The following is an 18,060-nucleotide window of genomic DNA, read 5'->3' on the forward strand; positions in this document are numbered from 1 at the left end:
TAGTAGACAGGTGCGACATCAGGGTGCAATAGATACGTGGGCTCATTAACGGTCCTTGGGGAGCTTGGGAAGGTTCTTCTGTGAAAAGTTTGGTAGACCATGTTGTTGTTACGGTCCTTTGAATGTGTTTTAATACTCATGCATCTTATTTACAGAATACATGATTAGTAGCAAGATGTATTTGTAGAATAATGTCGATATAAGTACAATCGTAGATATAATAATTTTACATTCGAATTTACGACTTCAAATGTTTATTCCAACCTAACTGTGTATGCTGCAAACAACTTGAACAGGTAAAGATACCATGATATTACTTATTTATATTAAAACTTTACTTAGAAGTCATTTAAGACACACAGCGTAAACGAAATTGTAAAATTCAGAATTATCGTGTTTCTTTTCATTTGCTTGGTTGTTTTATTTCTTTTAATCAATTATTGGTCTTCATTTCATGAATTGCCATTTAAAAATAATATACTTCATCAATTTATCCGTAACAACATACTCGTAGGGATTTATATATAAACTACCATAAAATCCTTAGTGTAAACAATATTTTTATTCAGAAACAGATAAATAAATGCGAACATAAATACAATACAATGGATCGGAAAATCCTTGTAGAAGTTTCGTTAATATTATCCTTCAATTCAGATAATTGATTCATTATTCATTTGACCACTGAAAAAAACAACATTCGTTTTTAATTAGAATATATATATTAAACACTGAGTAAGTAAAATTATTTATGCAAGCAATTTACAAAACTAGCAATACGGCACTTCCTGAGATTAGAATAAACCGGAAACTACAAATCCGCCATTTTGCATTGAAATACTAAAAAAAGTACGAATATGAAGGAACAGCAGATCTTATAGTCTATATATTGCAGTGGACGAACACAATATACATGACATACGAGGAGACTTTCACCACAACGTAAAGTATTTGCATTTTACAAATGACCGTGTGAAAAAAGAATCAAGTCGTATGTTATAAATCAACGGAGAATATTCTTCTTTTTTTTATTTAACATTTCCTTCAAAATTATGTCTTGCCGAATTCATTGTCATTATATTAGATTAATATATATTTATTGTTTTTATTTTCATATTTATACACTTATATTGCTTATGTCCTGGTATTAGATATGTGAGCGTGCACAGTTAATAAGTAATGTTCTCAACGTGTTCAGGTAATGTTGTAAACAAAAGTCCGCCATTTTGTACTCGGGAATATAAAGGTCAACAAACTTCTGACGATAATGACGATTGGCAATAGTGTGGCTTGTTAGCAATACATTAATGTTAAATATGATTAATTGTTTTTAGAAAACCATTGTTTAACCAAATTTAAACAAATATTATCCAAAAAGCTACTAGTAGGATTGTATTTGTTAGTTATTAAACTGGTATTTTTTATTAGGAAGTATTTATAGAATTGTTCTGTTTAAAAAAGAAAACGACACGGTGTACATTAGTTAATATTTCCGGATCGATGTCCAAGTTATTTTTGAAAATTATTTTCCTCATTTTACACGATATTTAGAGGTTAGGAGTATGTTTCTGTTGAAAAATGTTAATCATTACCTTCAGATCGATATATGGAGTCAAACCTTTTTTCTTTTTATGAAAGCGTAAACAAGCTAAAATAGTAATAATGAATTATGTATTAAATATGTTTATGATATCGTTTCTGTAACGTTTATTCTATGGCCGTCTAAAGACATGAATTTATTTTTATAATTAAACACGTCGAATGATTATGTATATTGTTGGTTATAATTATGGTATAGTATATTGTTTAAGGTGAAACAAAAAACAATATAACAAGACACAATAAAAAAAAGTATCGCATATCATCTTCTATAAAACAATTAACAATCTGCAGGAGAAAAAGGTTATTGTTTTTTTTTCTTTTAGAGAAAAGGCATACTTTATTTGTCACTGAATAAATTTATACAAATGAGAACTTAACAATGAATAGAATTAAATGAATGTATGTAAACTCTTAATTATTTCAATATTGGCGATAGATATTTAAATGTTTCCCTAATTTTTCAGTATTTCACGTTTAAATGACATATGCATGAGATGTAAATTGAAACAAATATAATAATGATTTTTCTATCAACGAAAATAATTGTCCACAGAGCCAGTCCGTACATTGTTTATTTAAAGTTGCGTTGACTTTTCCCTGTAATTTAATATGACACAAAGTATATTCACTGGAAGGTTATGTTTATACTGTCCGCAATTTTTGTTGTTGTATAAACATGTACCAAACTGTATTTCATATGGATTACAATTCAGTCTATCCGCTTCACAACAGGACCATATATCAAGGCTTGTTACTGTAGCAACGAAATTGTACTGATGTAACAGGCAAACAGTATTGTTTTATTTCTTTTGTCATGTTTGTATACGTTTTAATATTCGACAAAACGAGCACCATATCTAAGAATTATTGTGTTTGTATGTTTTAACTGCAGAATCAAAAGAATGAATTTTATTCCATTCAATATAGAGAATTTCCAACATTGATCGTTGAATCTGTGTCTGTAACTTTTTTGTAAAGCAAGTCTATCATTATAACTATCTTAAACGTGTACATTATAATAAGATACCCGATCGTGCATGTAAGATACCAGTGAGATCGTTCTTATAAATGCTATTGTGGAGATACCTCTTATTGATTTTTAAGCAAACTTTTCACAGTCGGGTGTAGGAATTGTGAAAGTCTTAATTTTTTGAGTGATTGACAATTTCATGCGATGCATTTCGTCTCCAATGCCCATTAAAATTTCATAAACAAAAGTTAGGTCATTTGATGTTCTCAGTAAGCTTTCAGGACAGTGATTTTGTTCGTGTTTACATGATGAGATAAAAAATATTTGAATGTTTAACGATCATGACGATGAGATGGTTTTTCAATTTTGGAATAAAGTCGTTGTAATTCATTGTTTCATCTGACATATTTATAATATAAAAACAAATGACAGGAACACATTGCTAAAAACTTATATACACTACACACATATACTTCCGCAAAGTTCTACACAAACTTTGATTTTGCTTCATACTTTAAACAAACATCTATTTTTATATTTCGTAGGCCAGGGTTGCTTGACGTAACTTGCCTTCATATGTACTTATGTCCAGCATTTTGTTTTTATATTACAGGTTTGATAGAAACTGAGTACTAAGCATCCTTCAAGAATCAAAGACATAAGAGTTGGGTTTTTTGGTAAAAAAAATCCAACACGGCTGAATATCCCATTATATTTATAATTTAGTAAGAAAGGGTAAGAATCTACATGTTTATTCAATATATGGTTGAGGCTACGAAGTATTCATTAAAAATTGACAGTCCTGAAACATCGTTGTCAAACAATAACAAGTATTACAAATAAAAAAAAAGCAAAAACAAAACAACTCGCAAGCAATGACAACGACGTTTTACAAATACAAATACAGTTCAAAAGTTTCGTTACGAATTTTCTCAATTCAGAAATCTTGGCGAAGATATGTGCTTTATATGTCAAAATGAATAAGATACCAACGGAAATACATTTATTTCCTGTCTGCTTTGTGAAATAAAAATACTGATATTTTTAATTTTTAGAAATAGTTTGTTTGTATATAATAGGAACATGTTCAAAACTTAAACGTGCTGAATAAAAAAAAATGGACATTAACGGCGCTAAAACCTAAAATGTCCATAAAATATGTTAGGGTAGATACGCTATATATATTTTTTGCTTAACAAGTTCTTGTTCCATGCACGTAGGGTATTTATTGCGAAGCTCTGGTAACAGTTAATTTCAGAAAAGGGAAGAAAGGACAAACCGCAAGTTAGTAAGATTTTGGGAAAACACGCAGTATGTGATTGCTGACATGATATTTCGACCTTGATAAAATAATTTTTCCTTAGTTGCAGAGCCTTACATTTATGAGGGAAATAATATAGAGTATAGGAACAAGGGTTAACGTATTTTCCCAAAGATTAAAACACATGCCAAGGTGATAACCAAACAAAAACAAACCCAACTCTTTGTTTATTATAAAAAAAATACGGGAACTGTAAAGAAAAAAAAACCCATGCCCATTTGACTAAATATAGATACTCAAACCAATTGATGAATAAATGATTATGTTCAGTTGAACCAATTTTAACCAATGATTATACATGATCAAAATGATGTCATTACATGTGTTTGAAACTCTGCGGACTCAATAATTATACACTATCTGTGTAATAGATGACCACGGGTATGACCATTTTTCTTTTGCTCGGTTATGTCGTGACATACTTTGCATAAGCCACACGCCCGAGGCCGATATTTGAGTAGCACGCTCGAGGCCGATAGTTCAGCTGCTGAGTGCCCGTATATAGTTTAAGGGTTGGGGTTTATGTGTTATTGTTTTCAGAATTTAATGCTTATTTTTTTGTAATTTCAAAGCGGTGAAACGCGTCGACTGAAGAAAATTTTCTTTGAAGCTGTTCTTCTACACATTCTAAGTTTGCACATGTTCTACGCTTTTTCACAACTCTAAAATCTCAAAAAGAAACATTCGATACTATTACTACCATGGAATCAATATGTAAGATTTGTTTTTATGTAAGGGCAATCTTAATCGTTTGTTTGTGTATTGTTTTAATGTTGTCACGGACTAGCTGTAACGTGCAGTCATATGTAACGTAGATTTTAACCATGATTAAACTTCATCTTTTAGTTCTGAGAAAACTATTTTTATTTCAAATTTTGCACAGTCGTTCATGCATTAAGGTTATACAGAATTTACGACCCAATGGTTTACTCCTCCTAGGTTAACCAGATATGTCTACCAATCCGCTAATGGAGGTAAAACCGTATATTATCACCTAATACGAATCACGGGCCAATGTTACCCTTTCCTATCACTTGACGTCCGGTGTCTGTCGCCGTCGTTCGGTAACTTTTAAAAAATCATTCCCACTGAAATAAGAAGGGTTATTATGATAAAGAAAAGTTGGAGAACGGACACCAATTTCGAGACATACGGACTGACGTACAGACGGGATAAAGGTAAAACTTATATTCCGTTATGGTGGGGACATAAATAGACATTAACAGAATGGTCAATCTGCTCGTATACCAAATACACCACAATCATCAATTGGGTAACTTGTTTAAAAAGTATGTCCAATGATGCCGCCTGCCACCGAACATTACACAAGGATATGCATAACGCATAACATATTTATTTAAAGTCGGTTATACACATAACACTGAAACATAAGCTCTGTAGAGCTTTTACCCGACATACATATATATATATGATAAGCACAAGACATAACACACATTATAAAACAGTAAGCACATCATGCAACATATAAACATAGAAAATTCAGTAAACGCATATTTTTTGTCTTTTATTACGAAAACCTATATATAGATATAGGAAGATGTGGTGTGAGTGCCAATGAGACAACTCTCTATGTATACAAAAAAATTGACGAGGGCACAACTGTTCGGAATGTCGAAATCTATCTGTCATTGCACTTAACGAGTTTGCGTTTGGCGTTTTTTCCCCTATTATCTTGAAAACAGTGATGCATTAACAGGAACTTTAAAAGGGGGTCTTAAGGCAAAATTGATCAGCAAAGTAAGATATATTTAGATGTCATCATGACGAATTTCCAATTGTCCTTTTGTGGGATTTATTACAAATAAATAAAATTTTACTGTTATGTGTTTTGAGCAAACTCTATAGAAATTAGAAACTTAAAAGAGAAAAGATACCAAAGGGTCAACAAACATGAGATTTTAACAATGACGCATATTCTAGACTACAATGTTAGAGGGTGTCCTTTGCTGAAGATTAGCGACACTGGCTCTTTTTATGTGGAAAGAACTAAATTTTAATTAGCAGCGTCTATGTCGTCTTTGCCCTCTTTATGTTTGGAATTCTCTTTGTTTTGCATTATGATAATTTTATTAATTGTCATTTAACATTAACGATGTTTGTGGCAATACAAATTTAAACAAACCCCCATTGCCCTATTTATTGGCATTATGTTTTCTGGTCTGTTCGTCCGTCTGTTTGTTCGTCCGTTCGTTATTCCGATAAAATATCCCCATCCGCACTATCATTAATAAACGATGTGTATAAATTGTTATTTAGCATTGACATTAGAAAGATCATATCTTAGGGAACATGTATACTAAGTTTCAAGTAGATTGGACTTCAACTTAATCAAAAACTACCTCGACCAAAAACTTGATATGATCTTTCTAATTTCAATGCTAAATAACGATTTTTCCACATTTTTACGGTCCATTTAACATAGAAAATGATAATGTGGATGGGGCATCCGTGTATTTTGGACACATTCTTGTTTTCAAAAGTCTCAAATGGCGTCATTATGCCCCTTAACTCGGCCCATCGTCCCGACCGTGGTCATAAACACACACACACACACATAATGACATCGCTTTTTTGCTCTAGTCGAAACGGGCTCAATTCGAGTGCTGAGGTCGAAGGTTCGAAACCCAGCCGGGTCATACCAAAGACTTAGAAATTGGTATTTGCTGCCTCTCCGCTAAGCACACATTATTTGGTTGTATATGAGTAAAGCACATGAAGCGTGGTCGGCCCAAAGTGTCGGTCTATAGGAAGCATATTTTGTATTCATATCATATTAGCATGTTGTCGTCCTGATTTGCTACTGGACACTGAATACCCATCGATTATATCATCATATATATGGGATGCCTTTTTATAAGACCGCAAACACACATTTTACGGTCGTATATTAGTATCACGTCAACGTCGTCGTCCGCGTCGTCCGAAAACACTACATTTTCGAACAATAACTAGTTTAAGTGAATTGATCTCTATGAAATTTTAACACAAGGTTTGAAACAACAAAATGAAGGTTGGGATTGATTTTGTTGGTTATTGTCCAATCAGTTAAGGAATTAAGGGCCTTAAAGGGGTCCAAATAAGCATTTTTCTAGTTTCCAGACAATAACTTGTGTGTAAGTGTATGTAGCTTTTTGAAATTGTACCACAAGGTTCCATACATGAAAAGGAAGGTTGGGATTGATTGTGGGGTTGATGGCCCTAGCTGTTAATGAATTCGGGGCCAACAAGGACACACAAACAATACTTTTCTTATGCTTTGTATAAACTGCTTATTTCTTGACCAATGTCAATCGGGATTTATTCTTGAATTATTGGGATTCTTACCTTAAATATGCTGAAACTAACCGTGTATAACGTTTTTGGGGTTTGAGTCCGTTTTTAAATTGGTCCACATTGAGGTCCAATAGGGTCCAAAACTAATTTTTTTTGGATTTCATAAAAATTGAAATATTGGAGATTCCGATATGCCGAATGTAACCGTGTATTTAGATTTTTCATTTTTGGTCCCGTATTCAAATTGGTTTACATTAAGGCCAAAAGGGTCCAAAATTAAAATAAGTTTGATTTTAACAAAAACATAATTCTTGGGGTTCTTTGATATGCTGAATCGATACACGTATTTAGATTTTTGATTATGGGCCTAATTTTTAAGTTGGTTCAAATCGGGGTCCAAAATAAAACTTTATTTGATTTCAACAAAAATTCATTCTATTGGGGTCTTTGATATGCTGAATCTTACCGTGTATTACCTTTTTTTTTTTGATTTTTGGCCCCTTTTCAAATTGGTCCACATTGAGGTCCAAAGGGTCCAAAATTGATTTATGTTTGATTTCATTGCAATTGTGTGATAAAAAATCAATGCACTGATTATGTCCGTAATGGGTCCATTATTGGAAATAAAATATATCTTATCTCTTTTCTATAAAATTGAATACTAACATGTTCAACCCCGCCACATTATTTATGTATGCGCCTGTCCAAGCCAGAAGCCAGTAATTCAGTGGTTGTCGTTTGTTTATGTGTTACATATTTGTTTTTCGTTCATTTTTGTACATAAATAAGGCCGTTTGTTTTCTCGTTTGAATTGTTCTACATTGTCTTATCGGGGCCTTTTATAGCTGACTATGCGGTGTGGGTTTTTGCTCATTGTTGAAGCCCGTACGGTGACCTATAGTTGTTAATGTTTGTGTCATTTTGGTCTTTTGTGGATAGTTGTCTCATTGGCAATCATACCAGATCTTTTTTTTATATTTGAAGCTGAATCTAACCATGTATTTAGATTTTGGATATCGGACCACAATAGGTAGATTTGTGCTGTTTAAAATATTTGATCGCAATCCAAATTCAGAGCTGTATGAATGTTGTGTCCGTACTTGTCCAAACTGTTCAGGGATCAACCTCTGCGGTCGTATGAAGCTGCGCCCTGTGGAGCATTTTATTACGACATGCGTCACTGCGACAATCTTTCTTCGTCAGCAGTAAAAAGTTTCCCATGTGTGGAACTTTTTTTGTCATTGAATGCTACAAAGGACACCTAGATTTCCGCATCCAATGATTTTCTCATTCTTAAAGGTTATTATTCTTTCCGCACAGATTGAATATTTTCACATCTTATTTAGGACAGAGTAATAGAAATAATTTTGTAAACAATACTCATGCAATTGCACCTATCGGTCTTGCAAATTATCGAAATTCTTTCACTGGAGTAAAAGTGAGAAGACTTTATACAGCTCTTCTATAAAAGAAAGCAAAGCAATCATTTGATCAACTTGCTTGCTATTTTTGTTATGAAGCTTGTAAATAACAGGTAGGAAGTCTGTTTCAGTCTATTTATAAACTGGAATTTGATGGACAATATACATTAAGTTCATTTCATGTAAATTTTTATTATCCAATCAAATCCCAGTATATTTAAAACAGACTTAAACTCCGCCTGCAATAATTGTTCACAAACATCCAAGCAAACATAACAAGCAAGTTGATCAAAGATTTTCTTTGCATGCTTTTCATAGAATAGCTGTTAAGGTCCCGAAATGACAAATATGTTGCGTTGATATATATATTGCTTTCGCGGTTATTATACTTGTACATATTTGTTTCTTTTTACTTCCGTGGTATGGGGAATTATATTTAAAAACGTATCTTCATACATGCTTTTTCTCCACTATCTTTATCGGGCTCAAAAGGCAACTTACTGCATTTCTGTTTGTCTTTTTCACTGCAGCAACGTAAATATATGGCTTGCTCATACAACCCAATTTTAAAACAAAATCCATATTTTATGCGCACAAATAGGACTTGAGCTATGTTGAAAGGTTTCCTACTTTTTTTTACACAATTACTACCCTTAAAACCAACGATTTGGAAGTAAATTGTATTTGTATATTTCTTTCCATGATAATAATAACATGTACATACCCCTATTCAACTTACTCAATTAGTTTATTTCCTGTTTCAGCTGAATGGCTTGCTTTAATGGAACAGATGATTCGTCTGCGGGTTTCGTGATTGGTGCAGTTTTTTCTTTGGCAGATGACCAAGAAAAAATAATACCCGAAAACGACGACGCCAACATACAAGACAAACGTTCACAAACACATGATGATGATATATATCTTCAAAACTTTCTTAGCAGTAGTCCTATTCCTGTTAAAAAATGTTCAGTGCGAGTCAAAAACTTCATTGAAAAAGATATTCGAAACACTCTAACAGAAGCTTGTAACAATGCTATCGTAAAGCAAGAACCCGCTGTCGAAAATGAACAACAGTCAACAAACACCGAAGAGAATATTACAAATCGAGCGAATCAGGTTGATAGGCGGCCATCTAGGAAACGAAAACCTAATTCTTTAATGTCATCCGATTTTTTGTTCAAGGCGACAGAAATACGTGAATTCCAGAAGTCAATATCTAGAAGGACTATAAAGCAAGATGCAGTTACTTGTCAGATTGACCACGACCTTGTAATGTCGGTCGCCGAGAAATGTATTCCAGAAGTAGTAGAAAAATCCGGTACAGAAGACATCAAGATGGTTAGCATTTTGCCACCAACATTAAAAGTGAATATAAACGACACCTCAGTGCTAGTAGATTGGAAAGCGAAAATTTCTCATACTGTATCTGAATCTGAAGTTAAAAAACGTAGTCGCCCACAGACCGCTAGAACTAAAAAGAAGCTTCGCACTCAAGAACAAATTGACTTAGAAAATTCTAAAAAGAATAGAAAATCCAAACCTAGGCCTAAGAGTAAAAAGAAAACTACCGTGGCCGATCCTTCACCACCGCATTTGGAACCATATGGTGGACAGCTATTACATATTCATTCATCTAAATATATGTCATCTCCAAGTAGCCCGGATGGTTTACCACCACAACTGAAGCCTTATGAAATAGCTTCAAGTGAAAGCCGTACTTCAATTCATAAAACATCAGACGGGAAAAGTAATTTGAAGAAACCACCAAAGCTTGATCAAATAATTAGAAATGAACAAAGCAGTCGAGAACACAGCCCATTAGCTGATAACAGAGTTCCGTGTAGTTTAACAGGGCGAATGCGGAAACCAAATCAACAGTTTGAAAAGGACTTCCTTACTGGAACTATTAAATATAAAAAAGAAGATCCTCACAAACAGATATCGAATAACAAGGACTCAGATAACTCAACATCACAAAACAAACTTGAGGAACACAATAGTACCATTGATCATGACAGTAATAAAGTTCACGTGACAATGTTACCAAACAATAAACACTCGACAGTATCGTCAGATACAATGTCTTACATAATACAAACGGCTAATCAGTTTGCAGACAAGCACACTGAGAAAACACAGGTTATTAAAAGTAAAGCGATTTCATCTTCAGGGACTGGTTTACAAATACCAAAGACCACACAACAGAAAACCTCAACAAACACAAAATTAACATCTGCAATAGGAGAACTTGCAAAAATGGAAAATACTAAGAAATTTTTTCAGCTTATAGTGGGTGATAAAGTAGTCTTGATCCCTACTAACGGAGAAAGTGTTGTACCTAAAGCCTTTGTAATGGACATTGCCGCAACTCGACCTGGTTCTTCAATTGCTCTTAATAAACAAACAGTTTCTGCATCTAACACTCCAAAAACTTTTATGATGAATATCGCAGGAACAAAACAAGAAAACACCATTTCTCAACCACGATCTATACAATCTTCGTCCTCTGTATTGATTGCGTCAGCACAGGGTCAAAATGTTCAAACGCAGCCAATTGTGAATAAAGTGTTGATTCAAAAGCAGAGCACTAATCAAATAGTACAAAACACTTCCGTTTCGTCACCGCAGAATATGCAAGGATCTCAAAGAATGCCACTTCTTGCCAATGTCTTAGAGTCCGCTACAAGACCAACAATTTTGCCGAATCCGATATTAAGACCGGTAACAACTCCTTTATTATCGAACATACCAATAACAGTTGGTCCATCAGGTCAGACGATTTTATATCCGTTTGGTAGAAGTACTGCTCCAAACATTGGACAGCCATTTCCTACATTCATTATAACAAACACTTCTCAGGCAACAAACGGACAGCCCCCAGTGGTTACTTCTGTTTTAAAAGACGTCAGATCTAGTATATCTACGTCACCAGGAATTACTATAAAGACAGAACCGGCTAGTACAGTTTCTAATCCTGCAAGACCTGCTATTAAAAATGAACCGAATAATATCAAAGATTATGAAAAGGCAGCATCATCTTTCAAAGGAGTTCCTGATGATGGCAGTGAAACAGAGAGTGATGACGAAACCCAAAGTGCTCAATCAGAAAGACAGTCTACTAAAACGAAGGTATTAGTACCGGAAGTGGGCGTTCACGTACCCGCTTCTGAAAGCGAGACTAGTGAAAGAATCCGTAAACTCAAAGAAAAGCTTCGAGAACAACGAGTGCAGGTTGAAAACATGCGAAAAAATATGCCAACGAGAAGTGAAATCAATGACCACAATTCGTAGAAACGATATAGGAACGGTCCAAGTGAAATTTATATTCGTTTTATATGATAATATTAATAAGACTGTGTTAACTATAAATGTATGCCTCGATACATTGTGTTTGTTGAAATGAATGAACGAAGTTCGGTGGCTATAAAAATCCACGAATACTTGAAAGGGTTCTTTGTTTATCTTTTAATATGAAGTCTTCATTTTATACTACATCATTTGTTTTTAATTTTTATTTAATATTTTACATAGTGCTGAATGATTTCTTTTCCTGATTCTGATGCCAACATTTAAAGTTTGCTTTTAAATGATGTCTTTTATTTTCTATTATAATGATTGAACTCACAGCTTCCAATTATTGATTGAAAATTAAATTTGTTTGTCAGAGGAGAACAAAATACAGTTGTATTGCATTATTGCCGCCACTATTTTAACAAAAAAAATAAGACCGTTACCTATTTGTTAAAAAAGTTTATGGTTTGAAACTTTTTTACAAACTCATCATAGATACCAGTGTCATCAGCAAATTTTTTTGAGAAAATAGATGGGAGGTAAACAAAATTTATTATACAAAAAATATGTACTTCACATATCATTTTTTTCTTTTCAAAATTCTTGTATATGTATGTTTTTTTATAAATCGTTTAATGACAAAGAAGTTGAAATAATAAGCTTTTTGTTCTAAAAACAATTAATCTAGGCTACTGGACTCTCAGCGATTAGGAGCTCAACATACCCACTCATAAAGTAAACCATAAAATATACCAGGCTTATAGTATGTATTTTCTAGCCGCACTACACGTACAAAATATCAACGTTTTATAACAACATTAAGAAAATAACTGCATCTGACCGGCAAAAGTCAAAAGAAATACCCAAAATAATGCCAACGTACAAAAAAGACCCCCTCCAAAACAAACAACCCCAAAACAATAAAAGACAAGCACACAACACATACTATTAAACCAGACAAGTGTGTACTTGCTGAAATGTCTCACCTTCTTTACTAACCAAAGATATTATGTTGGTAGTCCTGAATATAAAGCTCAACTAAATCTATCACATAAACTTAACATGATCCACGAAAATGAGGTCAAGGTCAAATAAACCGAACGAAAATTACATGTACACCTTACAGTCATTCAGTATACTTAACAATGTTGACCTATTGCTTATAGTTTCTAGTTAACAGAATTAACAAAAAAAAACTAAACATTGACCAAACAACCATGAAAATGAGGTCAGATGAACAATGCCAGACAGACATGTACAGCTTACAATCTTTCCATACAACAAATATAGTTGACCTATTGCTTATCGTTTACGAAAAATATACCAAACACAAAAACCTAAACCCTGAGCAATGAAACACGAAAAATGAGGTCAAGGTAAAAAAAAACCCATCGGGACTGACATGTACATCACCAAATATTTCTATAAGCCAAAACAGTAGACCTTTTGTATATAGTACAAGAAAAAAACACAAAAACTTAACTATAATCATTGAACCATGAAATGAGATATAGGTCAGATGACACCTGCCAGTTGGACATGTACACCTTATCATATCATGCACCAAATATACTAGACATATTGCTTATAGTATCTAATTATGGACTTGACCACCAAACTGAATCTTCTACACTGATCCATGAAATGAGGTCGAGTTCAAGTAAACACTGTCTAACGGGCATGAGGACCTTGCAAAGTACGCACATAACAAATATAGTAATATTACTCAAAATAAGAGAGACATTAACACTACGAAAATCTTTAAAAAAAAATTAAGTAGTGACTGAAACATTAAAATGAGGTCAAGGACATTAACCATGTGACAGACGGAAACTTCGTGAAATAAGGCATTTATATACACAGTATGCATTATCCAGGTCTTCTACCTTCTAACATATAAAGCTTTTAAGAAGTTAGCTAACTTACCTTTGTCAAGGTACTGCGTCACAGGCTCGACAAAAACTAAATACTGATCAGTTCGAATCCCATCGAAATATGAGGTACTCAAGAAGGGTTGACATTACTGTTTTGCAGATGGGATGTATGAAAAATGATGAAACGTCGCATTCATTAAACTTGCAAGTGGAAAAAAAGATCGAATTTTGGTTACAAGTGGAATTCATTTGTGGTCATATGTGACTTATACAAACTTGGAGATATAAACTATAAATTCAAAAGCACTAGTAGAATATTGTATTTTTTGGAAAACTAAGAAGTTTCTACACCAGCAATAGGATACATTTGGAGTGTTTGTCAAATAAAGGCAGAAGTATATACCGCTGTTCTAATTCATAAATCGATAGGTAAAAAAACAAATCCGGGTTACAAACTAAAACTTAGGGAAACGTATCAAATATAAGAGAACTACGACACAACAGAGACACAACACCGAAACGTAACACACAGAGAAACGAACTATAATGTAACAATGGCCATTTTCCTGACTTGGTACAGGGCATTTTATGAAAAAATTGTGGGTTGAACCTAGTTTTGTGTCATGCCAAACCTCCCGTTTTAATGATAGTGTTAATTATGATATTAAAATTACAACATTTCACGACAGGGTTACAATAAATAAACGTGTAAATTGGAGAAAATATAAGACAGAGAAACAAACGAATAATAGCCAAAACCTTCGACATTTTGGGTTCTTAATACTTTTTAACTTCGTGCTTTATTAGGCATCTTTATGTTTTGTAATCAAGCGACACTAGTAAATCTTTCGAAGACTCAACGTGCGTTTGGAGTATATACTTTCAAGTCTGTTATATTTGACCCGGTTTTTTTTTGCTAAAGAAAAATGGAATATAAAAAAAGTATACTATTAAAATATTAAAACCATCTCTTTTGTCGTCAAATTAATTTCTCAACCTAGCCTCATTGTTATATTTATAATATAGAAAATCGAAAATTTTACAATGTGCAAGCGTCGTTCCGAAATTTCATATAACTATTAAAACAACAAATACTTGAATGACATCATTATTAAGTTTAGTAAGTAATTGAAAGATTAATGTTTTCTTTGATAAAGTCTTAAATATTTACCAGATTCACCTCTTTTCTTGAATTAGTTCTTCAATACATTTTTACACCAAGGAGTGTGGCTTCCATACATCTGGGTTGCACACTTGAATCAAATCTGTCATTTTTATGTGATGTGGAAGTGTACAAAAAGAATAAGTCAGTTAAAGAAAGACATTAGAGGGATCTTATTTTCATAGATGGCATTCATATTCCCATAGTTGCACCCTCACACCAGATTACTAGGATGTAAATATATATTTTTTTTTAGATTAGAAAAAAATGGATTATACAACTGTATCAAAAAATAAACTCATCATAGATACCAGGACTAAATTTGGTATATACGCCAGACGCGCGTTTCGTCTACAAAAGACTCATCAGTGACGCTCGAATCCAAAAAAATTAAAAAGGCCAAATAAAGTACGAAGTTGGAGAGCATTGAGGACCAAAATTCCTAAAAGTTTTGCTAAATACAGCCAAAATCTATGAAAAATATTGATCATTTGACAGAATCTGGTCAGTCTCTTAAAATTGCAGCTGTTTCCTACGTCATATTGCTTTCGTTTCGAACACAGAAACCAATGCAGACGTGGATGACGGGTGTTCTTCGTGAGTCCCTCTCATTTGCTTTAAGACGAATTGTCAATAGGCAACCTCCAACTTAATTCATTGTAATCAAGAAGTTGACAATACTTTAATAGTGATATGCTATTTTGCCAAGGCACACAATGGTTCTTAGTTTTGCAAAATTTTAATGAAATTAATCCAATATCTTCTGTATTATATACAGCTAACAAAGTGCCGTAGAATTTTGTGTAATATTGTTTAGTCTGTCTACGATATTTTTTTTTATTATACTGGGGACAGTTCGACAGGGCCTATGTTTATTAAGTTATACACAACAACTATAGTAAACTGATTTACAACATAAAAACAAAACAAAAATACCGAACTCTAAGGAAAATCCAAAACGGAAAGTCCCTTATCAAATAGCAAAATCAAAAGCTCTAACATACTAAACGAATTGAAAACAACTGTAACGTGACTTGGTACACAGGCATTTCCTTATGTAGAAATAGGCGGATTGAACTTGATTAAATAGCTGTCTAAAACTCTGATTCGCGTATAGTTCCATTTTATTGACTACAATGTGAGAGCAAAACAAACTGACATAATTTGATAAACATATATTTCCTGTCCATGAAATTAGAATACTGGAATCTGTGATTTTGGATGTCCTATTGTCAGGTGTAGTTATAAGCAACACTATGGTTCTTAATCATTAGAAACGGCTTACAATACCCTAGTGTCATTTTGGCCATTTGAGAAACAGACGTATACGTTTATAACATTATAATATAAATTGGGGGTAAATCAGTCTTCATCGACGACGACGACGGAATGTAAAATCGTTGTCTCGTTTTTTCGACAAAATTCGCATGCTTGACAACAATGAATGGAACGGCTTGAAATACAAATTGATGGGGCCAAGTGGTGGTCACATTGTTTACCCATCATACTTCGGCATTAATCATACAATTCTTATCAATTTCCATCAATTAAAGCCGGCAATAACGTTAGATTGAAATTTAGGACTATCAACACTTTGGAGTTTATATGTCTATGTCAAACTTGGAGAAGTTGAGACACTGCAACAAGCAACCCAACTCTTTATAGAGATTGTAGAACTCTTGAAATGTTATAAACGTATACGTCTGTTTCTCAAGTGGCCATAACGCCAATAGCTAGGGTTTTGTAAGCCATTTCAAATGATTTACGTAAACACCAAAGTTTTGCTTGTAATGACAATACTGAACAGGATATCCATAATCATGCTCTTCAACTTTGTTCTTGTTTGGCTTTATAAATATTTTGATATGAGCGTCACTGATGAGTATTATGTAGACGAAATGCGCGTATGGCGTACTAAGTTATAATCCTGGTACCTTTGATAACTATTTACACCACTGGGTCGATGCCGCTGATGGTGGACGTTTCGTCCCCGACGGTATCAGCAGGCCAGTACTCAACACTTCGGTGTTGACATGAATATCAATAATGTGGTAATTTTAATAAATTTCATGTTTACGAAACTTTGAATTTTTCGAAAAACTAAGGCTTTTCTTATCCCAGGCAAAGATTACCTTAGCGATATTTGACACAACCTTTTGGAATTTTGGATCCTCAATGCTCTTCCACTATGTACTTCTTTGGCTTTATGAATATTTTGATATCATCGTAACTTGTGAGTCTTATGTAGACGAAACGCGCGCCTTGTACATTTGACAACTAATTCCAGTATTCTAATTTCATGGACAGGATATAGATGTGACGTAGAACTCTTTTTATCCTGTATTTCAAGTTGACAACAATATATAAGTTGAACGTGCTAAAAAAAGCCAACTGAATGAATAGCATCTTACTTAACTAAAGTTAAAATTGAAAGGACTAAGATATTCTTTTCTTTTTGACTTAAAACAAATGCTTTTATGCAAAAATAATTAAGTCCAGTATGAGGACAGAAAAGTCAGCAAGCATTGGTGTCATTTAATCAGTATAATACTGAATGTCAATTTAAGAAACAATCTATACGACTGTCATTAAAGAGATTTGACTAGCTATATAACCATCTTCTATATATCAGGAAATGCGTGTACCAAGTTTTGTTTTTGACAGTTATTTGTTTTAATTTGTTTAATGCTGTGTTTCAGATTTAAAAAAAGGACTTTTCAATTTGCATTTTCTTTGCAGTTCGGTTTTTTTGTTACTTTACATTTTAGGCTATCAATCATACTCAAAAATCTAGTTGATCATGTCTATTGAAAACCATAAAAATTTTCAATAATTATATGGAGTCCAAAACGAGTAACAAGAGACAAAATTTATCATGAAGTACAGATTTAACACATAAATAAACGATGAAAAGTTAAATAGAAATAAATGGGGAATGTTTCGATTGAACACAGATGATACCACCGCTTCCATATAACGCTATTAAGGTATACATGGTATATGACTTAAGAACTGTAGAAGTGAAGCTACCGAATTTTGAACTTGATCTGATTTTTTTTGGAAATAAGCATTGTTTATAGGTATAATATTTATTTGAAGCAGACACAAATTAGAGAACAGAAACG

General features: G+C 33.3%; 1 protein-coding gene across 1 annotated transcript; it reads left to right on the forward strand.

Annotated features, from left to right (window-relative positions):
• The first annotated feature begins 842 nt into the window (after positions 1-842).
• On the forward strand, positions 843-12,195 carry LOC134708501 (uncharacterized). Its single transcript, XM_063569100.1, has 3 exons — positions 843-942; positions 3,186-3,307; positions 9,373-12,195. Exon 3 carries the CDS (start codon positions 9,377-9,379, stop codon positions 11,897-11,899), a length of 2,523 nt encoding a protein of 840 aa, XP_063425170.1. The 5' UTR covers positions 843-942; positions 3,186-3,307; positions 9,373-9,376; the 3' UTR covers positions 11,900-12,195.
• Positions 12,196-18,060: the final 5,865 nt, after the last annotated feature.

This window comes from Mytilus trossulus, chromosome 2 (genome assembly GCF_036588685.1).
Source record: "Mytilus trossulus isolate FHL-02 chromosome 2, PNRI_Mtr1.1.1.hap1, whole genome shotgun sequence".
In the NCBI taxonomy this organism is placed as follows: domain Eukaryota; kingdom Metazoa; phylum Mollusca; class Bivalvia; order Mytilida; family Mytilidae; genus Mytilus; species Mytilus trossulus.

Bases quoted from the DNA above. Each gene is read 5' to 3' on its own strand.
- LOC134708501 (XM_063569100.1), top strand. From the start codon at position 9,377: ATGGCTTGCTTTAATGGAACAGATGATTCGTCTGCGGGTTTCGTGATT.